We start from the raw sequence: 24,634 nt of genomic DNA, 5'->3' as shown, positions 1-24,634 counted from the left end.
CCTGAATAAGGTCCTAGCACCCTGAGATGATTTGCAAAATTCTTATAATGTATGGCAGTGGAGACTTTATTCATTATAATGTATGGTCACTCCATTACACTTCCCACAAGACGCATACATCCTAGATGTGCAGTTCTTTCATATGAAAGAGGCAAGATGTTTGTAAAAGTAAAGAATACAAGTAGAACATGTAGTGCAAAATTAAACACAACAAAAAGCAGATAGATATTAGGATCAATTTAATACAAGTCAGATTAAAAATGCTGTAGTGCAGAATGTGTAGAAACAGGCAGAGCGATGCTATCTTTTCTAGAATTGCCTATGGCATGCACAAAATAAATGTGTTGCCATAAATGTCTTTATTCTGCTGATCACTGCTCACCAGAAAAACAGAGCAGAAGGAAACGACAGTTTTCGCTTTTGCAATTTAAACAGCAGTTTTAATTCTGCTACTTGGCCTGCCTTTCTAGTTGGCTGCTGGCTTCGGTAGCAAGCATTGTCACTCAGAACGCAGCTATAATAAGTTATTACAGTTGAGAGGCTAAGTCATTTCTTTATTAGAGGTTACTAGAGACGTCACAAGTCACCTGGAATAAGGAAATTAGAGACTTTTATAAACAAGCATTGCAGGACCCCATTACTTATATATGTTAATAATATTAGTCCTTTCGTGGTGTTCAGGTGAGATTGGTACAAATAGAGTGCTGGTCTTTTCTGGGGCCTTCTCGATGGTGTTAATATTGTTTGCACCTTTTCTGCAGCCTCCGGCACGGTTAGTGTTACGGAGAATGTCTTTTCTGATGGGTCATATATGGTGAGAAAACAATTCTCCTTTTCTACATACTCGAATGCTGCATTAATATGGGGAAATGGAAAAGTCTATGAGATGCCATTTTGTGTTTGTTGTAGTGGAAGAACCATAATCCACCTTCATTGCATGTCTACATGTTGACCTCTCTTTGGTTTAAGGTCACATGGGTTTACAGATCATGGTCAGCAGTCCTTTCACTGGAATCTGCAACTGCGTACTGGCAGGTTGGGTGATGGATTCCTAAGTCAAGGGATTTAGCTTGTTGTCTTCATACTTGGGTTAAGTGTTTAGCGGAGCCACTTCCTGGCGCCTTGCACAAAGATGGCGGAGTAACACGAATATGGGGGGTGCATTTCCTGGCCTTTATAGTTCATGATAGCATTATGGCTAGCAGTTAGCCAGAAACAGGTCCCAGGATGCTTGTTTCCGGTCCAGGGAAGACTTGGCTTGGCAGTTCGGGCTGGACTGTTCCCATGAGGCACAGGGTCAGACTGATTTGCGTATGGCCAGGTCTGGACTGGGGTGGCAGAGTGAGCTAAAGAAAGATGATGGATTAAACCCAGATCAGTTGACTGGAGGTGAGTGCTTGCAATATTCAACACTCCGTCCATATTCGCCTTTGGTTTTGGAATGTTTTAATAGCCTTATAGTCCACAGTAGCTGGGCTATACTGGCCATTAAAGGCCTTCGCTCGGACCTTTAACGATGGGACTGGCTTTTGATAGCCAGTATAGCCCGCTAAGGCGGCTATAAAAGTAATTACTTTCAGTGCCCACATGGCCTTTACATACGGTGAATCTCACTTTGCCTCTGGCTAGCTGTGTCAATTCGTCACCACATTTGCATTGTGATTCATCGACTCTACTGATTTGCTCTCCTGAATCCCAAGTAGTCTTACGTGCTAGCCTGCTCCACAAGGTGACTTTTCCATATGCTGGTTGTATCAGGGATTTTTTTCCTGATTACTAGGATGCTAAATTTCTCCACGTCAACTGTGAGGCCCTTCTGCTCACTACACTGATAACATACTAAGATCAATCTGGAACAGGCGTTTCCTATGGTGGCGATTAACTGTACCGTATTGAAAAAAATTAGGCAAACGCTCAATGGAAAAACCTTTATGGCTCCTGTGTGTTGCTTAAGGGATGCATCATTCACGGTGGTGATGGGCAGGCTGCATTGGGAGATCCCAGCCACACCTGGCACAATTCACAAAGCTTTTTTCAATGACTAGGCTTGTCTTAATCCTGGAAAGTCAGGCCAAAGTCACACATCCGCACAGAGAAACTTCAGTGAACAGGGACCACACATTTGTCTCAAACCGCTATAGACCTTCAGGTTGGAGTTCATGGATGCGGGGCCTTAGCTGTCAACAGTGCAGCAGGTGTAGTGGCACTGATGCCCAGGAGTGTAAATGTGCACTGTAACCCAATTCTGGCTGTATTTTACTGCTGAACAAGGGGCAAGTGGACCCATTTCCCTTGCTTGCCTAAGGCCACTACTTGGCTACCTCTCCCACCTGGTTATAGCAGACTCTCGAAGCACTATCTGCTGAGATTTTCATGTAAATGGTTAGGTGGTTAGGCACCCTTCATTGTTTTGAATGGTCCACCGAGTTTCCCAGACCTTGCTTCTCATGTTAAGGGTAGCTTTCACATCCATGAAGTGCAGGGACCGTGTTTGCTTTTAAGAGCTTATGTCACATAAGCTGCACTCGTTGAAGGGGTCTGATTTGCCCTTGTTACATGCAATTTCTCAATACTGCACGGCAATTGGACATTTGCACAGACGGCCGTTGCAAAGCGCCATTTACAAAGACTCAACACTTCATCAGAAGCAGTAATCGAGATATAAATGCAATTTCAATGGTAGTGCAAAATTCTCAGTTTGTGCCTGTCTGTGTGCATGAATGTTGATTTGAGACCGCTTTAAACCGGATCGGCCGCAGTGGTGCACTGTATGTGATATGGAACAATGTTTTGGTTGAAATCTAGTCTTGGGAGAAGCACTGGTCGGCAGTTATGGTTATTACCTTAAGGTTTGCTTGAACTTTCTATAATATAGCTGGATCATGCTTTATTCGAGGATCATAACACTATAGGATCAGTCCTTTCAGAGGGCTTAAAAGTATTAGTGACTCAAAAGTAGTAGAAGCGCCTGATATAGCCAAAGCAGCTCATCCCTGTGGTGGGATCTGTTCCTGATCCTCCCCAGCTTCCAGGCTCTGAACAGAGCCGCACTTCGAGGGCAGGTTCAAGCCGTTCACACCAGGTGATAGATACATTTAGGCTGCTGTGAGAGGTTAGCCCACCATTTGACAGTGACTCTCACGCGTGAGGAGTGAGACATGAGGCCTCTAGGGCTTCCTTGTGAGATTGGAGTGTTCTAAAAAAAATAAACAAGTCTTCTGAGAAGTTGGAAGGCGGCAGTTGGAGGAGTGTGCCTAGGAACAACGCTGTGTGAGTGTGGTATTAAATGTTGTGAGTGTCCCAGTGCGGAAATATCTTAGTTTTTTGCATCTTGAATGGGGTGATAGAGGTTGACATTTTGATGAATCCAGTACTAGCAGTAAAGCCAGGGCCTGGAATTATGCGATGGTGCGGCTGAAACATTTTCTCCTTAATTATGGATTTGCCACATAATCCCTCACCTGCTGCACAATCCGCAGATTTAAAAAAAAATGCTTCTTGCTCAAACCGCTCAAAAGTTACTAAAAATGCAGCAATGCGTGTTGCAGCGCAGTTGAATGCCCTTTGCGAAGGTTGACTGGTCACCTTTCTGTAGCTTATGGCTATATGCGGATATTCACCTGATATTAATGAGTTGCAACCCATGTCCATAAAGTGTTAACGTACAAAAATGAGTAAGTAAAGTGGTGATACAATCACAAAATATTCCGCCTTACGCCGCATAATTTACTCAACCCTGCCGCATATTCTGGGCCTCACCTGCCGCATAATTCCAGTGGCCCTAAATAGAGCAGTGAGTGTGACTGAAGCACATGGTAACAAGGCCTGTGGCATGAAGGTCTGTGATAAGTTTTCGCGCTTGGCTGTAACAACATGAACGAAGAAATAACACAACCCATGTCTCTGCAGACGGTGCGCGTCCAGGGCAATGACATCTCCCACCGGCTGCGGCTCTCGGGGGTGCGGCGGCAGGATGAGGGAGTGTACGAGTGCCGGGTGGCGGACTACAGCGACGACGAGACGCAGGAGCACAAGGCGCAGGCCATGCTGCGGGTGCTCGGCCGCTTCTCCCCGCCGGACATGCAGGCCGCCGAGGCCGTCTCGCACATCCAGAGCAGCGGGCCACGCCGAGCCAGCGGAGGCGCTAGAGCCACCCCGGAGCCTGGGAGGGACGGGAAGCGACCCGCTCCTCCGAGAGACGCCTCTGGCACGGCTGCCGCCGCCTCCTCCGCTTCCCCTGCACCAGGAAAGTCAGCCATCCTGCGGCATCAGCAAGGATCAGGTGAGTTCAGAACGCAGTGTTGCATCGCCATCTGCTGGCAACATTTGGGTAATGCAGAGGCAGCACAGATTCTGGGAGCACCAATGTGTCGTTTTTTCCGCATAGCATCTTTGCCTTGCCTATTTCAGAAATGTATCTCCTCTCCTCTAATCAAGGCGTGGTGAAAAGACCAAATATTTGAGTCCACGAATATCGAAATTTGCAACAAATTGACAAGCACTCTTCTTAGTTTAACACTGTGTTGTTTCTTTATTTCGTAACATGTAGCCAATTTCTAAACATTGCAACTGATTAATTGACGCCTTACTTCCACTGGGTGCTGTCGCTGTAAATTATGACGTATGCTCCTAGTTTAGTGTTTGAACTGCAGACAGCATTGGTCGGAAACGCTCAGAATTAGCTGTACGAGTGTCTAATTTGTAAAAAATACAGTGCAAGGGTTATTTTTGGAAGGTCATTGTAGAATGTACCACCCCACACCCCGCCAGCGCTGCCAATGACTGTACCATCAAAGCACCTACCCGTCACACTCCCACAAGTGTGACAAATCAGACTATTTAAGGCCACACCCAGCTATAGTAATGGCATAAGAGGCTAGTATTATTAATTTCCAATGTGATGAGTTACTAAACAGGGCTGTTGTACTCATCTCAAAATTTTAAAAAGACAGTGCCACCGTGTGGTGGACTGCCACTAGAGCCAGTGTTGACAATTAAGGTCTGGTGCTGAGCGCCAGAAACACCAGCACAAATTAAGCGCTGAGCTGTACACAGTCCTGTGGATTAAAAACAGGCGCCCGGCTTTGTTTCTACGCATCAAATCATGACACAGCCCATTGTTGCTTTGTGTGAAAGGCAATTTTTACTCGTTTCAATCAAATATGTGAAGATACAATTCTAAATCTGGGTCAGTTACTTGCGTGGTAGCGATTCTTCTCGATTTGGACATGAATGCACTTTGGGATATAGTGCTACATTTTGCGCATCAGAAAAAGTACACACCGAGAGAAATAGGTGTCCACGTCTCTGGTGAACCAGAGCCACATGAGATCTCCAGCTTCGCACAGCTTGTCACATTTAGAGACAGGCTTCAACATGCCTCAAGAAGAGAGCCATCAAAATTGCAGTCAAGGAGACATCATGCTCAGTTGCAGAGAGGTGTCCTTGCACCCGCACTGCAATATGGTGGTTGAGGTCTTGTCGGCCCCTTGAATCCAGACCTGCCACCAGCGTACAAGAGCACAGAAAATATAAATCACATTGATTGGACACAAATTCCTTGTTCTGTTTTATAGGTGTATGGCAGGGAATTTTCAGTCCTGTATTATTATACAAGCTGTGTACTCTTGAACCTGAAACCTGTAATTATCCACTTTTTATCTTCAGACATACTGAAGACCTTAGGAGAAACCCTATTTAAAATGTCCTCCTTGTCCCTCACTCGAGCCATTCTGCTAATTTGGAAATGCTTGTAAGAGGTCTAAGTAACCCGGAAGCAGACGGTATTCTGCTGGAAGTTAACAGGATGCTGTAGTCCTTCTTCCAAAAGGCAGCAACCAATTCAAGTGTTCCAATGAGGCATGTATGTTATACGTAAAGGGGTGCTCGTGGGGTCGCTTACAACGAGCCCTAATTTAACAGCATTGAAGAACCTTATGTAGGTTATATATTTTTTTAAACTGAAGTAAAGACAAGAAAGTGTAACTTCAGACATGAACCCTAACTCATTAGCATGTCATGCTAGTTTAATTTTAGGAACTACTGTGCAGTACTTGGTGGCCAGAACAAGCCTGAGACAATGTTTGTAGTACCACCCACCAGTGAAGAATCTGCCCCTTGAACCTTAAAATCTTTTTCTAAAGTGTGAGAGAGAGAAATTGTGTAATGTTGGTCAGCAAATATATTATGTGACATCTAATCTCCCTTTGAACTAGCATTTGGAAAAATGTGTGTTCCAAACTTTTTAAGTTTTTCCACAAACCGGAAAATATACCTTTAGAAAATATGAAAATATTATTTGATCGTAGTGCCATCATTGTGTTTCGGAAAAGAAGAAAAAATAACTGAGCCGGTGTACCATATGGTCACATCGGGAGCAGAAGCGCAGAACAAATTAAATATTCGAAACATATATGTGGAGAGTTATTTATTCATAATTAAGGTTCCCGGTTTTAAGGTATACACTTTTTTGTCGTTTCTGTCTGTATTTATCCATATTTATTTTTTGGGCATTTTTTCTGTATTTATGCACATTTTTTTTCCAACAAGCAAAAGACGACGCTACAGCTAGTATTTTTCCACATTTATTTAAATTGACAATTTTATTTTTTTTCTAGTACAATATAGGCTATATTGTACCAGAACACGAATAAAAAATTGGTTTTAAAAAAAAGGTCAGGAAGTGTATGGTGGAGAGAGACGCGTGAGGTGGAAGCATAACAGTAGAGCCTTTGTTGTTTGGTAACCCGGGGGCTTCTAACAAAAAATGCTGGGCCTATATAATGCGACCCTTACCCCGGGCTGCACCAACCCCTACCCGCGCTGCAACAGCCCTTGCTATTACATTTCATGCACCACATAGGTCTCTGTGATCATGGTCTACCAACAGAGAGTGCGCAGCACTAGAGTGGACTGTTAGAAATAGTTGGCAGTCAAAGAAGTCTGGAACCAGAGTCTCCAGTACCACTGCCTGCCCTGTAGAACCTGACAACAGTGGCGTCACTAGGGGGGTGCGGGGGGTGCGGACCGCACCGGGTGACACCCTCACATGGGGGTGACACCATCTGGTTGCGCCCCCCGCCCCCCCCAGCAGGCCTCTGTACATGGCACCCCCTGCACCGCACCCGAAGGCCTCGGAGAGACTCGATCCACTTTAAAAACAAAAGCGAACCGAGATATTTTCTCACCTATTCGAATTAAAATGTTCTCATTAGATAAAGTTTGAAAATTGTAGTAATGAGGGGCCCCCGCCATTTATATGGAAAAAGACACAGCGCTAAAGAGGGGGGGGGGGCGGGGTATTAACCGCTTGGAAATTAGCTTTTACTTTAGCTGTTACATATCGTAACATTCTCACGTCTACAAACTCGCTGGTGCCTTGTACACAGATTTCTTTTTGCATCTTGAAAAGCTTTAAAAGAGAAACCACATGAAAGCGGCAGAGAGTGTAAAAGGAGGGGGGCGGGGGGTCCAGCCCCCTTCCTCCCCCCCCCCCCCCCCTGGGATTTAATGTGCGAGAGAGAGGGAGCTAGAGGGGGTAAGAAGACAGCGAGAGAGAGAGTTAGAGTGAGAAAGACAGAGAGAGAGGGAGCTAGAGTGGGAAAGACAGAGAGAGAGAGGGAGCTAGACAGAGAGAGGGAGCTAAAGGGAGTATGATAGAGAGAGAGGGAGCTAGAGGGAGCAAGACAGAGAGAGAGGGAGCAAGACAGAGAGAGAGGGAGCTAGAGGGAATAAGAGAGATGGAGGTAGAGGGAGCAAGACAGAGAGAGAGGGCGCTAGAGGGAGTAAGACAGAGAGAGAGGGAGCTAGAGGGAGTAAGACAGAGAGAGAGGGAGACAGAGGGAGCTAGAGGGAGTAAGAAAGAGAGAGAGAGGGAGCTAGACAGAGACAGAGGGAGCTAGAGGGAGTAAGACAGAGAGAGAGGGAGCTCGAGGGAGCTAGACAGAGAGAGGGAGCTAGAGGGAGTAAGACAGAGAGAGAGGGAGCTAGAGGGAGCTAGACAGAGAGAGGGAGCTAGAGGGATTAAGACAGAGAGAGAGGGAGTCAGAGAGGGCTAGAACGAGCAAGACAGAGAGAGGGAGCTAGACAGAGAGAGGGAGCTAGAGGGAGTAAGAGAGAGAGAGAGAGGGAGCAAAAGGGAGTAAGACAGAGAGAGAGGGAGCTAGAGGGAGTAAGAGAGAGAGAGGGGGAGCTAGAGGGAGTAAGACCGAGAGAGAGGGAGACAGAGGGAGCTAGAGGGAGCAAGAGAGAGGGAGCTAGAGGGAGCTAGACAGAGAGAGTGAGCTAGAGGGAGTAAGACAGAGAGAGAGAGGGAGCTAGAGAGAATAAGACAGCGAGAGAGGGAGCTAGACAGAGAGAGGGAGCTAGAGGGAGTAAGATAGAGAGAGAGGGAGCTACAGGGAGCTAGAGCGAGCAAGACAGAGAGAGAGGGAGCTAGAGGGAGTAAGAGAGAGAGAGGGAGCTAGAGGGAGTAAGACAGAGAGAGAGGGAGCTAGAGGGAGCTAGACAGAGAGAGGGAGCTAGAGGGAGTAAGACAGAGAGAGAGGGAGTCAGAGGGGGCTAGAGGGAGCAAGACAGAGAGAGGGAGCTAGACAGAGAGAGGGAGCTAGAGGGAGTAAGAGAGAGAGAGAGAGAGGGAGCGAAAGGGAGTAAGACAGAGAGAGAGGGAGCTAGAGAGAGTAAGAGAGAGAGAGGGAGCTAGAGGGTGGAAGACAGAGCGAGGAGCTAGAGGGAGTACGACAGAGAGAGAGGGAGCTAGAGGGAGTACGACAGAGAGAGAGGGAGCTAGAGGGAGTAAGACAGAGAGAGAGGGAGCTAGAGGGAGTAAGGCCGAGAGAGAGGGAGACAGAGGGAGCTAGAGGGAGCAAGAGAGAGGGAGCTAGAGGGAGCTAGACAGAGAGAGGGAGCTAGAGGGAGTAAGACAGAGAGAGAGAGGGAGCTAGAGAGAATAAGACAGCGAGAGAGGGAGCTAGACAGAGAGAGGGAGCTAGAGGGAGTAAGATAGAGAGAGAGGGAGCTACAGGGAGCTAGAGCGAGCAAGACAGAGAGAGAGGGAGCTAGAGGGAGTAAGAGAGAGAGAGGGAGCTAGAGGGAGCAAGACAGCGAGAGGGAGCTAGAGGGACCAAACCGGAGAGAGAGGGAGCTAGAGGGAGTAAGACAGAGAGAGAGGGAGCTAGGCGGAGCAAGACAGATAGAGAGGGAGCTAGAGGGAGCAAGACAGAGAGGGAGCTACAGGGAGTAAGAGAGAGGGAGCTAGAGGGAATAAGACAGAGAGAGAGGGAGCTATAGGGAGCAAGACAGAGAGAGGAGGGGCTAGAGGGAGTAAGAGAGAGAGAGAGGGAGCTAGAGGGAGTAAGAAAGAGGGGGCTAGAGGGAGTAAGACAGAGAGAGAGGAAGCTAGAGGGAGTAAGGCAGAGAGAGGGAGCTAGAGGGAGCAAGACAGAGAGAGAGGGAGCTAGAGGGAGTAAGAGAGAGAGAGGGAGCTAGAGGGAGTAAGAGAGAGAGCGGGAGCTAGAGGGAGTAAGAGAGAGAGTGGGAGCTAGAGAGAGTAAGACAGAGAGAGGGAGCTAGAGGGAGTAAGACAGAGAGAGAGGGAGCAAGAGGGAGTAAGACAGAGAGAGGGAGCTAGAAGGAGTAAGAGAGGGAGAGAGGGAGCTAGAGGGAGCAAGACAGAGAGAGGGAGCTAGAGGGAGTAAGACAGAGAGAGAGGGAGCTAGAGGGCGTAAGGCAGAGAGGGAGGGAGCTAGAGGGAGTAAGACAGAGAGAGAGGGAGCTAGAGGGAGTAAGACAGAGAGAGGGAGCTAGACAGAAAGAGGGAGCTAGAGGGAGTAAGACAGTACCTAGCACCGTACATTTCCGACAGAGGTAGTCCATGCGGTAAGTCGTGAGGGGGTGACACCATGAGTTACCCGCACCGGGTGACACCAACCCCAGTGACGCCACTGCCTGACAAGGAAACAAATTGGCTAGGCCGGTGCCATCTAATGCTTCAAGTGTTTGAGTGTTGTTAAGGAGAAGATCTGCATAAGAGCATTGCCTCAATCTGCCTATGCACTACAGTGAGACAATGGGACACTTCACTTAGACCCTTGGCAGCCTTCTTCTCAACCAAGGAAGAGCCAGTCTTGCCTATAAGGAAGTAGAACATTGATTTGTCTTGGCTAGCTATAACCAAGACAGCCAACATAAGTATTTAGGTTCTAGTCCTTGTTGCCACCAACCCAACAGAAGTAAGCTAGTACGTACATGGCAGCTGAAGCTTGAGCACCTAAAAAGAAGACTTGCTTGATCACACATTGCATTCCAACGCATCTGTGAATTAGGATCATACTTACTCCGTCACCGTTTCAGAAAGGTCTAGCGCCAATGTAAGCACACAGACTATCTAAGAGAAGCTGCTGACACGGAAAGGAACACATCAGTAATGTGCATGCATTTATCGTTACAGGTACACTTTGGTTAAATAGCCATTTGAAGCAGTGTCGTCACTAGGTGGCACAGTGCTCAAGTTGGGAACAGTGCGACACTGGAAGTTCTAACCACTACAAATTTGCAAGTCCTAAAACTTTGCTTACTGAAGTCACATAGTTACCACCACCTTTCTTGGATTTTACTTACATTTTCAATTTCTTAAGTACAACATGTTGACTTCTGCAGTGACCATCATCGCATGAAAAAAAGAAAACTGAAAAGCCTGTGCAGACACTAAATTTTAACCACCGTTTTTAGAAAAGGTTTGCTTCACTTATTCCAGCCACTATAAAAGATGTGGCGCCGTTGCTGGGTCACAACCCGTATCGCAAAACAAGTTTGCGAACTCAATGACCTCAGAAATGATCTCCATCTTTTTATTGAGCAGAGCGTACATAGTACGTAGTTTCACATCCCATACTGCCGATTGAATAAATACCATTATCCGACTAAATACATGACCAACATGAGGTAACATTCCAGCGAGGTGGGCAATCAAGGAATGTGTATTTGAAAAGCATACATGTAACTTACTGGAATCATCAGTCCATCCTTTCAGCATATGAAGTACAGAAGAGACAGGCGGGCGAAGCTGATGCATCTGTTAGCTATCTCTCGCGCTCCTTACAGGAGCGAAGGGCCTCGGAGTTACAAGTAGATGAATGCTGCTAATGGGTGGTAACCATAACAACAAAACATCGCCAGTGGAGGTATAGCATACCAGGGAGGTGAGTAGTGAAAAACAGTCCGCATTTTGAGGGCTTGATTTTCAAAAGTGGCTCCTGTCCCGTTGCCAGCCCAAAGGTGCTGTGGTACGACCGTCGTCTTTCATTTTGGTTCCATGTCCCTCTTAACCATTTCACAGTCACTGGACAAGCACATATCTCTCTTTTAGCCCTTCACTAGATGTATATTGTGCCTGTGGGGATCTACGCGTGCGGGGTCGTGTACAATATAGCTTCAGGAGCACTTTCAGCCAAAAAGACACACATTTAGCCACATGCCGATAAACAGATCTCAAAGTGTGACTGACCGCCAGCCGCACACGAGTACTTAACAGGTCTTTAAAAGGACAATTCACTAGGGATTGAGGCTTTGTTGTTTTTTTCACCCCTTCTTACCAGACTGAGGGCAGTGTCTTCAGGACCCCCCTGTGCTCAGTGGCTTAAACACCAAAACAAAACTTAAAGAGCTGAATTTTACACGGACAGCAGAATTGTTTATTTGGAAAAATGGTAGCAAAATACCCGACGGCAGCGTGGCAACATTTTCTAGTATTTTGACGTTCTAAATATAAATACAGACAAAGGAAATATGCATTTCAGTCTGTATTTATATGTAAAAATCCGTAAAAATGGAAAACCGGGAGCCCTATTCATAACATCTCATCTTCCCACTCGTCAACGGGGTTTGGGTCGAAAAACCACACAAAAAAGAAATCAAATTAGTTGTCTATGTTAGTTAGGGAGTAGGGTGAAAAGTGATGAAGCATGCAACAGAAGGTTCACTCCCCAGAACGAATCCGTTATAGGTATTAATGATTACAACAGCGCTATGAAGTACTGGGGGCACATTCACAGACAAAGGTAGTCCAGGGGCGGCTACTCCACCAGGGTGGAGGAGCGTCGCCCCACTGCTTTCTCGCAGTGTGAGAAGCAGAAACATAAAATGGTAATAACATCCCATTATTAGCATTTTATGTTTATTTGCTGGTGGGCGGGGTTGCTCTGCGAGCAAGGGATGAGTGGGGTGCCCACTCCTCAGGGCGCGATGATTGTTTGGTTGGCCCTCTGGGACCGCCCAAACCAGTCATGCACACTCTGCCCTTTCTCCATTTAGGCTGCTCTGCAGCCTACATGGACAACATTGCCTCCCCGTATGCCCCTGGCTGGGTGTCGCCACCAATCATCACACTGTCATGGCAGCGTTGTGATTGGCTTAGGGGAGGGGAGGGAGGCTGCCTGTTTCCTGTTTCTGCAGGAGGCAGGAGAGCAAGAGCAGGCAGCAGAAAAACGCGGGACTCGGCCGGCGGACAGGTACGTTTTTTATTTATTATTAAATTAAACCCTGCCAGCGATGAATGCCGTCCGCACCTGAAAGGTACTCACACTCCAAAGGACCACACTCTTCTTACATCCCTTCCAATGGCTCCTTCCCCCCATGGGTTGATGATGAACACCAGACATATGTCATACAATTGGGTCAAACACGAGTGGTGCCATTACACAAACCCACATAGCAGATCCCGAAGGTTCCAGAGAAAACTCCATACTGAGCTCCCTCCACACTTTGTTCTTCCTGGGTTTCATCTCTGATCTGCCATTTTCTTGATGTACTTTTGACTTCACTGGTTGTAAAAGGACCAACTAAACGGCCAACTAAAGCATTTTGAACAAAGCAGTAGGTTCACACAGTTTTCTGATCAGGTAACAAAGCCACGTTAGTTCAAATTGTAGTTTTCAGAGCACCCATTCTTTTTTTATTTCCACATCAAGCATATCTGGCTTGTGAATTTAAGCCTGTTCATAGCATTAACTACTGCTATTGAGGTATAGCCCATTTATATTTCATGTATTGCTATGCAGTGATATTTCGCATAAAATATATGAACAAATTGCAACATAGACAGGCAGCTAGACTCTTCCTTCATAAAATTCTTTCTTCATAGAACTTATCAGGACTATATCATTATAAAGAATGCAATAGAAACAAGGACACTTCGGCTAAGTGGTGTGAACAACTGACCTCTTTCATTTGCAACAAAATACAGAAAATCCAGAATAGTTGAACTACAACTCAGACACTGGAAGTGGATGCTCCAACTCTGCACTCTAACACCGCGTCCTGCTGGTTTTCGGAGTTTAATTCTATCCCGCTGGAAGATTCTAGTGTGGCTATTTTAAATCTTAACTCAGGATCCCCTTTCTGATCCCTGCCCTCCCTCTCTTCTAGCTCTGGGAGTAGACGCCATTAACCCTATCATGAACTCCCTGATAAAGAAGTCCTTGTCTACGCCTACAGTTCCATCCTGCTGGAAGCAGGCTAAAATTCTACCTCTTCCGATTGAGGCCCAATTATATGCCTATCTCCTTATTGCCTGTGCCATTTAAATTGTTGGAAAAGTTTGTAAATTGACCGCTTTCTAATTATATTGAGACAAATAAGCTATTGCACTGCAGTCGGTCCGGTTGTTGGCCAAAGTACAGTACGGAGACTGCCCTTTTGGATGTTGCCCAATTTGCGTGTTGCACATAAACGCAGGCAGAAAAGCTGTGCTGGTATTGTTGGACTTGTCAGCAGCATTTGGCACAGTCCTGAAGTGGCTGGAATCCTTCCTTGAAGACACGGTTCAAGACGTTTAGCTACCTCCTTATTCTTCGGGCAGCAGAAGTGTCTAAGAAGGGGTACCTCATGGCTCGGTCCTTAGCCTCACAAAGTTCAATATTTATATGACTCGCTTTGCTGACTTGGGTGAGTCTTTTGGGGCTAAGATAATCTTATACGCTGATGACACTCAGAGTGTCTTTTCCTTTAGGAAATGTGAGCCAATGAAGTTGGATGCTATCGAACCCTGAATATCTGCCGTCTGTTGTTGGATGAATCTGAAGCAATTTAAGCGCAATTCTGAAAAGACTGAGATTCTCAGGTTCGAACACAATTTTAATCTTAACCTGGGAGTTCACTGACTGAAAGGAGTTTCCCCACCCAATATGCGAGCTCAAATAGACAAGAAACTTGTGGTTCCAATTTGACAAACATGTCTTCATAACCTACTCAATACAGTAATAGGCATGTGTTTTGGGATTCTGCATATGGCACATAAATGTTTGCACTTCCTCGAAGTTCCAGTTAGGATTACAGTGGTTCTATAATCCTTAGAGAAACCTGTGTTTCACAAATAATTACATGGGCACGGTTCCAAAGGGTCCATCTCATTAAATCCTGAGAGTGGTCCTTTTTTTCCTACTGGTGCCGGTAGGCTGAAATAAACTCTCCTTGGAACTTCACCAAATGGAAGCTGAGAGATGTTTTAGGAAAAAAACTTAAAACCTGACTTTTTCCTTAATAGCCTACACTGCTTTCTCTTCTCTCCCTTACACACTGCAAAGTGCCAGGACATTCTTTTGTGTAGCCACATGCTCAACAAATTCCAATTCATCACCATCTATGATGTACTCTAGTTGAATGAGATATAACTTCGGTGCCTTTAAGGGTGGATGGTTTCCAGACTTTTTGTATACATGTTGTCAAGAGAAGGTAGAGGCCATGCTGGGGCTGGGTTGCAAAACCCAGTATCAATTTTATTGCCTTCCAAAAAGGAACAGCTCCTGAGGGACTTTAATCTGTGTGTTAGACTAATAAATACTAAGAAGGTACATCAATGTTGTTAAAGTCTGTAAAATTTGGACTTAATCTAAAAGGTACTTTACAGCCCATCAGCAAGCAGGAGGCTCTTCTGGGAGAGATTAGCATAGGACCCAAGAAGTGTGTATTTGACACCATTAAAATCGGAGACTTTAATGAAAGATCATTTTAACCCTAAAACCAAGAGGGTTGGGATGAAGCTGAGTATGTGAAGTTTACATGTTATCTTTGACATGGGATGAGAGCAGTTAAATAATATTATGTTATTAATGGGCCTGTGTTAATGGTCAGTGTCAGAATATTCATGGATTCTCCTGAAACTGGAACAAGATATTCCCTGACAAATGTACAATCCCCCCTATTGAAGTGAGACCTTAATTATCCACATTTTCAAGAAGTGAAAAAGGTAAGATCCAGCATACTCTAGGGTTATATCGATGTTGAATTCTCATTCCAAGTTACGTGCTAAGGTCATAGCCAAAATGGAGGAGTGGGTTGATGAGAGGGAAAGCTCAACACACCGTTAAGCATATTTTAGAGAAGTTATTAGGATAATAGAGCATTCTTTCATGTTGTACTTGATTGCAAAAATGTAATCTTGAAAAAGTCTCACAATATTTGGCTTTTATGGCAGTCTGCCAGTCATTTGACTCAATTGATGATGGGTTGTTGTGGTACTGCTTGGTGCACAGATGGTTTGAGGTAGCAAGAACCCTATAATTGTAAAGACTAGCAAAGATAATATTTGGTTTAAAGGGTCAGGCAATGCTGGATGTCCAATTGCACAAGCAGCCCTAGCAAGGGGTCATTTTCTCTCTCTTGATCTTCATCGTATGTTTGATTGATAATTTAAGAATACTGCAAGTATCTGCAAAGGACACTCGAAATATAGTGGTAGTGGCGGTCCCATGCTCCTTTTTGTGGATGACAAAGTTTGCAAATTAAGGGGACCTACGGCCTTTAAGTAGCCTTCAGGCACTGCAAAGAGCTACTGCCCTGTGAAACATATTCAGATCAGTGTTACTAAGACAACAATGGCAGTCTGGGGAAAAGAAGATGTTTGGTGAAAATTTTCTGGTGGTCGCTCATCAGAAGTCTGTTGCTATTTATGGTTAAGAAAGGGTCATGTTTGCAGAGCCTGGGCGTTTGTAAAGGGTGGTAGTCAATTACTACAAGAAATGGGAGGGTTCTTCTTTGGAAGCAGCACATTTGTAGGGGTGGTTGTAAAAGGGGCATGGGAAGCTGATCAACCCTTGTTTGTTGCTACTTGTATACAGGCAGTGGAGCTGTTGGGCTACAGGTATCCATCTCTCCACAGAGAATACGTTTTTAGACAGACACATAGGATTATCTACAGACACTTTACTGGCTGCTTAGAGTGCCAAGCTCGGGATCACTCCTTTGATGGACCATGCATCCCTTACCCCCTCATAGGTCCTCCTCATCCCAGTCATTACAATTTAAGTTGGGACCCCCTTCCAACATGCACTCTAAGATGCTGGCATTTAAAAAAAAGTCATATAATAAAGGCCCCTCTCACCGCCTCAATGCCTGCCAGTAACAAGACCAGACACAACAAAAGAGGGAAGAAAAGAGGAGACATGACTGGGACAAGGAGGGCCTTAATCCGGGTAATGAAGATTACCAGTAAGAAAAGGGGACATTAAACAACTCCTTTTAAAATAATGTTGAGGGCTAAGTTTGAGCACTCCTCATTCTGGTAGCAGTGAGTGAGGTAAGTCAAATGGAAAATGGTGCCAGGCTGCTCTTGCTGAAGTATCTTCGGGAGCCACTCTCAGTACATGTTGAAAGGTCACACCCTTTGTAAATTATTGACGTAAGAAGGATGTCTGATGTTACAAGGGTGAAAGGAGCCTATAAAGAATAGAAATATGAAAGATTGACACCGCTGGATTGAGTAAATAAGCAGTTGACTGACGGAAATAAACACTTAGGAGGTATGAATTCCTTTGTCTGAAATCTACAGTCTCTCGGTGAGATTGTAACTTGCTTAATATCCCCTGAGGTCTTTAGTGGGATTTTAGAAGGTGAGTGTGTTGATCACATATCTCATAGATGCTTCTTCGATTGAACCAGTGAGGAGTCAGTCATGGGCATCAGCAGACATTTTTGCAGGAGGGGGCATAATTAAAAACATTTCAAGATTGCACTGCTGGTATTATACCGGCAGCATATTCTTGAATTCTTTTTAATGGGCAAGTGAAAAATCCAGGGGGGGAGGGGGCAAGAGCCCCCCCCTCTTTTTCCCCCCACATACGCCCATGGAGACAGTGACCCATTTTATTCTATTGTGACCTTTGAGAGCTTACAACAGGCTTGACTCTACCTATCTTGATGGGCAGAGGGTGTCCAGGGTGCCAGTTATAGTGCTGATATTGTGGTCATAAGGTTCCCTGCTGTAGTTTGTGCTTTGCCACACTTCTTTACCAGGGCATGGAAACAATGGGCATACAGTGTCAAAAAGAAGCCTGGAAGGACAAGCACTGATCTATTTCTCTTTTTCAGTTTTTTAAAAATAATTTTAAACAAACTGTGTTTATCGAGCATTGGATTTTTTTGTTTTTCTGATTTGTTTTTAAACTGTTTAAATATGATATACATTTATGCAATAATAGACATTATGATGATGTCATAGACACAGATGGAGAGATTATAGGACATGGACTCAGTACCACAAGGAAACCCAACCTCTCTTTATACACGTATAAGGGGGAACTTGATGTAATACAAATCTAAACGATTGACATAAACAAATACAACACACCAGTAAAACAAGCCACCAAACAGAAGGGAGCATAGAAAAACGCGTACTAAAGTACGCAGCCTCTACTCTGTTGCAGGCACGTCTGTTTGTTTGTCTGGGTAAGGACCCCCACAGCACCCCTGACCTTTGTGTGTGGCGCCTATGGAGTTCAGATTCAGATTCAGTCATTGGTGCATGTGTGACAATGGCGCTGGATTGTTCATATTTGTGAGATTTGCCTGTTCTGTGGCACTTGGTGAGTTATGTGATAAGAGCTGGACATGTCCTCATAGCCTACAGAGATAATGCTTTGAAAAACCTGAGTGGTGCACAGTGCTAGTCATTCAATCATCACCTAACATAAAGTATAGGGCGTGTTTGAGCTGTCTATGCAGTTTTACATTAACATTCATTGCAGGGCATTGACTTTGGTTATTTAGAATTAGTAGGTAGTAGTTAGAGTTACCTGTAAAAAAGATGATGACAATGCATGGCGTGGAATTACAAGCAAAGAAACAGGAAGGACGTGAAAGCAAACTAAGATGGTGGGGTGAGAAGTGGTACAAAAAGGATATTTATTTGTCGTAAAGTGTAAGAGGCAGCTTTGGCTACAAGTCTTGCGTGGAGGTCTGGTGGCATCCAGATCCCAGTTCACCCATCGTTCACTTTTGTGGTTCGATACTGCTGTTGGGTTGCGTCTCCCAGCCTCGGAATTGTTCACAATGTTACTAATAAAACATAAGGAGTCTGATAGTTATTAAATCCATCTGTTATTTTTGAAGGACAACATTTCTGCTCCATGGCAACAGGAAAATGACACAGGGGACCAACTGCAAAAGTATTTCTGTCAAGTTCAGAGGTTGTTGCTCTGCAGGGAAATCAAAGATTTGGGCTATTTTGCCTGGTGTAGGTGGGAGGATAGCGAGGAGTAAGTGAAGTGAAATGTAAAGTGGGTAATGGATGGGTGGGAGGGCATTGAGTAAGAGTGCTGCATACAAAGCAGGACACTTGGAGGAAGAGAGAGGGGATAAGAAGATAATTTTACTTTAGCTCACATAAAGATTACATCCCTCCCAACCTCCTCAAAAAAGCAAAACGGCACTGCGGAATATATATATATATTATGTGATGTCATTCTATTTTATGTTATGTTGTGTTAGTTGTGTAATGTTGTATTATTAGGGTTTTATACAGTGCATTCAGTACAAATAATTGGTCCGAAGAGACTTCAATGCAATGCATGCTTCAGGTTGACAGTAAAAGCTAGAATCAAGCAGGGATTGGGAATATAGGAACTTTGAGTAATCTGGATTTCTAATAGGCCTCTGTTCTCCAGAGATCAAGTGAAAGGGAACTTTGTCAATACATCATCAGACCATCATCGCGTATTCATATTAACTTTTATAGGCATGTGTGGAACACAGGGCGCTGGAAGGTACACTAGAGATGTTTGTTTAAAGGGACAGCGGAACCTTTACATTAATGGTCCAGGGCACTTGGTTGAAGTTTTTAATATCAACTTTTCCTTGAATGTGTAGCAGGGCAAGTGTGGCTTGGCAAAGACAAGAGAGTCAATCACTTGTGCCATTTCAGCAACCATGCTAAGGCATTCTGCAAATGCTGCAGTTGAAAAGGATGGCATTTATACAAGCCTCAGTAGGTGAAACAGTTTAGCGTTCTTAGAATAAAAGGTGAAATGGTCTGTGCTCTCTGCACACAGCTCAAGAGGTGAAGTGCTTTCTCCATTGTTATCAAGTAGGAGTATATGGAAACAGATGTACAAAGCATTTTTGATCTAGCCTAGGTTGCGAACGTACTGTACTGCAAGGCATGCTGTATCCAGAATATGTGCTTCATCCACCTCCCATGTTTTCTATTGGCTCCTGTTAGTGCCCTTCCTAAATGGCTGGTTTTATTTGGTGGATATGCTTAACTAGTCCCGTCTTTTGGTGTTTCAGATCCTTCCAACTGACTGTCCCTGTTATGTGTGGTCTTAATCTTCTTTTATGTATGTTCCTTTTTTCACACTCTTTTTTTTTGCTTTGCCCCAGCTTGTGTATCAGCATGGCACCCACTTTATGGATGTCACGCTTCAAGTTTTGGACGAGCAAGAATGTTTTATTTATTTGTATATGCTTGGTCACAATGCACATCTTTGGTCCACTCACAATAAATCCAACCAGTTGCATGTATTTATCTGCCTCACCACGATGTAGGGCCCCCTTCTAAATATAATGAACCCGCCTCCCTCCCATTCACCACACTCATCTCACACCACACATCTCCCTACAGTGTTCACTCCTCCTGCTCTACCACTGACAGCTGCCCCCGTCTCTCTTTCTTCCTCTTATTCCCTCTCTTTTTGTGTCTGTCCTGCTCCGCCACACTTGCTGAAAACCGTGACTTTAACAAACAGCTTTTCCTCTCTCTTTCCTCTCCTTTCCTTTATTTGTTCCCCTGTGAAATGGATCCAAAAAAGAAAGAAACACTTTAGCTGTAAATGTAGTCTTTTTCTGACAGTTTTCTATTTCAAAGTACAGCCTCGGGACAGAGAGAGGGAAAAAAGGTTCAAAATACGAAAAATAAATACAAATATAAATAAATCAAGACAGGGTGGTCGCAAAATGGTCAGATTGGTTTTATTCACACCCAAACACATTAGCACCACTTTACAGAATTTGCCAATGAAGCGCTACTTTCATTTCTCATCTTTCTTTGAGCAACATTGTTTTCCCTGGGTGAGGAAGTGCACCATTCCTGGAGGTACTGCAATACCTGGTTGATACATAGAGTGGAAAATGTTTCATGTGATCCTTGTCAGCTGTTTTCCTTATTTAATTTATAAAATGTGTACCGCTGCTGTGTGTTCAAGGATGTTGTCTTTTTAAACCATACTGCTTATGTTTTTGGAAGGATATAAGCAATGGACATTGAAACAGGTCCCTTCTGGGCTCTGTAGTCATGTCCTTAACCTTTTGAGCAAAAACAATCATTGATTTCCGAATAATAAGAAATTACGCGTTTTGGTTCCTGGATTAATTTCACATGCTTTACTTAAACTTGCATTCCCTATGAGTGTTTGCTTTTTCCAGGATTTTGTTATTTTTTTTTTTAAAGCAGCATTATACTTTTGTCTCCCCTGCTTCATTACCTATTTCCCATTTTCCCGTTGCTTGTTAATGTCGCAAACTGTCCGATTCGGACCATTTGCAACCGTAAAAATGCTTTCTCAAGTGTACAAAATGCGATTCAGTAATTTGTATTTATGATTTGGAATTTGGAATGAGCGTGTTTTCGGCGTCCCTTCCAGATACCGAATTGGTTGGTATGTATTACTATTTTGCGAGTGAATTCCGGTTGCAAAACAGCAATACTTTACCACCAGTTTAAAAGTGGTGGTAACCCATTGTGGAAAAGGGGTCCCCTGTGGATCCCCTTCAGTTGAGAATGTTAGTAAAAATGTTTTTTAAGAGCAAGCAGTGGTCCCACTTCAAAGTATTTTTTTTTCTTTTTAAACTCATCCCATTTTTCTTTAAGGAAAGCAGGTTGCTTAAAAAAAAAATTGGTTTACTAAAAAGCATGGTGGTATGAAGACCGAAGTAGGCCACATCCCTTTATGGCTGCGATTCCTAATGGGTCTCAAATTGCAAACAACCTCATTAATATGGGAGACATCCTGAACAACGACTCTGGAACAACGAGTTCCGGAGTCACGCAAGCCGAACAACGACTTTCCTGAACAACAACTCAGCCTTAACCATGCATGAGCGTTGTTAAGGCTGGTTCGGTCTAGTGTTCGGGCAGCGCGGAGTTCGGCTTGCGTCGTTGTTCAGGATGCTCCGTCATGTGAACTTATCAGCAATGATCTCGTTTGAGCCCTCCCTGCTGTCTCTGGTGAACTTTCCTGTTTTGTGTAAACCTCCGCACTGCCCCGACTACTCTGCCTCATGTGAAGCGTCCGGCTTTGCCCACCGTTGAGCCCCACTGTGCCGTCAATTGAGAGCTCCCTTGCACCGACCCCCATTTATACTGACCCACGTGAGTACCACATCACAGTCTCCTTGTGACCCTCCTGCACTAACCAAATCTCAACTTCACTGCACTGACCCTGTTTGACTCCCACTACACTGTCACCATGTGAGCCCCACCTATTGTTTCCGTCACTGTGTCACCCTCGACCGAGGACCATCGTCTCATCTTAGTCCCAAGCTGCGGTCACCTTCTCAAAGCAGTCAGTACAAAAGAACCTCACCCCACATAGTGTCCTTTGGGCCGGTCCCAAGCTACTCACTCTGGCATGTAGGAAACAGATCACCCTGCTACATCCGACCTCCATGGCTGGTCCTAATACTGTACAAAGCAGAAACCGACAGCCGCTGCGCAATTTTGTCTACTGACCTTTCCTCCCATCTCGAGTCTGGAGGAGCATCACAGCGGAAAAGGTAAGAGAGGTTTATTTTTAGGCGGTGGGAGGTTTTGGGTTAGATTTTAGGGTTTGGGTTTTAGTTATTAGGGTTTGAGGGTAATCATGTTTATTTTTAGAGTGGGGGAATTAGTTTTTAGAAGGTGGTGTGTTTGGGGTTAATATACAGGGGTTGGGAGGCTTTGAGATTCGTTTGCAGGGTGTGTGGTTGATCGTGTTCACTTTTAGAGTGGGGAGATTTGTTTTTAAGAAGTGGAGGATCGGGGTACTAGTTGGAAAGCCTTTTTTTAACACACATTCCTTTACCATGAAAGATCGTGGTAAAGGAATGTGTGGTAAAAAGATATTGTGGTTTAGACAAGGTTGTGGTTGCGACCTCGTTGTTAGGGAAGTCAAGGTTGGGGAACTCGTTGTTCCGACATACAACCAATTATTATTCATGAGGTATGTTGATTTGCAACCCTCTAGAAATTGCAATTTGGGAATAAAAGTACTTCATACAGTAAGAATATCAATTTCCTAATTGCGATTCAGAGATAATCGGCATTCTGAATGATTGTACATCTGGCCCACATAGCTCTTACCACACTGTCGATGTGTGACTCCAGTGACAGCTCACCAGCAGTTTTCACTCTTATGTTCCTAACTATAAAATTGATGTAGGACAGACACCCTCAGTTCCAGAAAACTATTCACTTTGGCATAGTCAAGGCACCTATGTTATGTTATGTTATGTTATGTTATGTTATGTTATGTTATGTAGATTTGTATGGCACAGCTTATCACCCCTGAGGGTATTCAGGTGCCTATGACTTGGGTTTTAGTTGGAGACATCTTTAAAGGGTTCTTACACTTTCATTTATCAATGTCTGATAGGCATGCTGTAAATTGCAGCTCTCTACTGCGTTAGACGTCAATCTAAAAAATATTGAATGATATCCCAGTAAAAATGTATTTAGTAGTGTCACCACATAAATGCTGACAGAGATTCTCTCTTGTGTGGGAATTTGCACATCAGTCTCTGCTCTAGTGATTTAAATAAGGGCAGTGCTACTGTCCTAGTTCTCTCCAACAGAAAGGAGCAAATCGAGACCAGTGCCTGCTCACAGATCACAGCCAGGTGAAGTCATGTAAGGAGTGCTGCACAGCGAACGGCGTCACAAGCAGCCAAAAAACCTATTACAATATGCTCCACCAACATCACAATCAATCTTCTAATGTAATCTTCCCTATGGTTGCGACCAGAGGCACTGTATTCTTGAGCTGCTTCAACTCGGCATGGACAGGACCCATGATATCAATTCCTTTGATGCATGGTTGGAGTTGAGTTATTGCACCCCTTTCCAACAACTTGTTGGCGAAGGGCCGATGGTAATTCAGGTGCTAAATCTCCAGAGTCTGTGGATAGTTTTTTAAAGAGCGGGTAACACTTGAGATCTGTAGTTCACTGGCAACCACTCCAACTGCAAGGAGAGATTCATACCATTCTAGAGTTTCATAGTTAGTGCTTGGATCTTAAAAATACAAGTCAGATATCCTGTGATGAGCTGGAACATTGAATATGAACTCATCAAATTGTTCAAGCGAGACAGGGTCAAGACAAACAAATATGGCTTCTTCCCTGGGATAGACAGCTTAGGCACTGTGTGTAAAAGACCATATTTCAAGATAAGGACTTTAATTTTTAAGGTTTATTGCACTAGGAATAGTCTCAATTTTGTTTGCGAAAAGAGGACACGATTCAAAAAGCCTGGTTGATAATTGATACCCTAGTGCGAAAGCCTGCTTGAAAATGGCTAAGGAGAACACGATTCAGTTTCAGTGCTTACTGAGTGAAGCATAAAAAATGTCACTATACCTTAGGTAACATGGGGAAATGACGTTTTGACAGAAATTAGGAGAAATATTCACTAACCTTTCAAAATGTAAAATTCAACTCAGAAATGTGCAGCTGGGCCGTGTTAAAAACCAAAGCTACACTGGCAAGTGTACCTGGCTGCCTAGATGATTCGTCTTGACTCAGTCAACATTGTGGCCTTTAGACTCTGCAGGGTTGGCAAATCTTTGCGCAGAGGCTGACTCCATTCCACCTTGGATTTCACAGGAGTGTATGTCAGCTGGTAAAATCCGTTTTCAAGTAGTTTTTCATTCTGTCTGTGTTTTGGAATTTGATTCAGACCATCCCACTTCAGGATAGCTGTAAGAGGTACCTCCCAACTAGGCAGCAGGTAACTCAACCACTAGGTGTCCCACATGTCTACTATTTGCCTTACTAGGCAGTGTGGTGTAATTTTAGATCTATGAGACTTACATATGACTCAGATAATCGTACGGTGGATCAAAGCTCTGATTAAACAGTGGGCCCAGTTTGGGGTATTTCTCCATCAACATCCTCTTCAAATGCATACCTTACACCATTGAAATAACAAGAAGTAGGAGCCTCTCACATAGTGTGGAAATAGATTGACTAGTTTCACATGCAGTCTCTCTTTATATCATTATCAGGTTTTTCAACATAGCACAATAGTATGATTACACATTCCTGAGCAGCTAAGGTTTAACATGGTTAACCTGTAGCAATGGTTGAAGCAACTTGGATAATTATAACTAAG

The 24,634-nt window shown here is 44.3% G+C and overlaps 1 protein-coding gene across 2 annotated transcripts in view; it reads left to right on the top strand.

Moving 5' to 3' along the window:
• The window catches only part of VSTM2B (V-set and transmembrane domain containing 2B), a 181,757-nt gene that overhangs the window by 20,483 nt on the left and 136,640 nt on the right, over positions 1-24,634 (top strand). For both annotated transcript variants that reach the window (XM_086946449.1, XM_086946448.1), the window contains exon 4: positions 3,910-4,282. In XM_086946449.1, the coding sequence (XP_086802575.1) occupies positions 3,910-4,282 (373 nt within the window). The remainder of the gene's footprint in view (positions 1-3,909; positions 4,283-24,634) is intronic.

The sequence above is a fragment of the Lissotriton vulgaris genome, chromosome 12 (genome assembly GCF_964263255.1).
Source record: "Lissotriton vulgaris chromosome 12, aLisVul1.2, whole genome shotgun sequence".
NCBI lineage: Eukaryota > Metazoa > Chordata > Amphibia > Caudata > Salamandridae > Lissotriton > Lissotriton vulgaris.
Note: the sequence above shows the minus strand (reverse complement) of the source record. Positions and strands in the feature narration are given on the sequence as shown.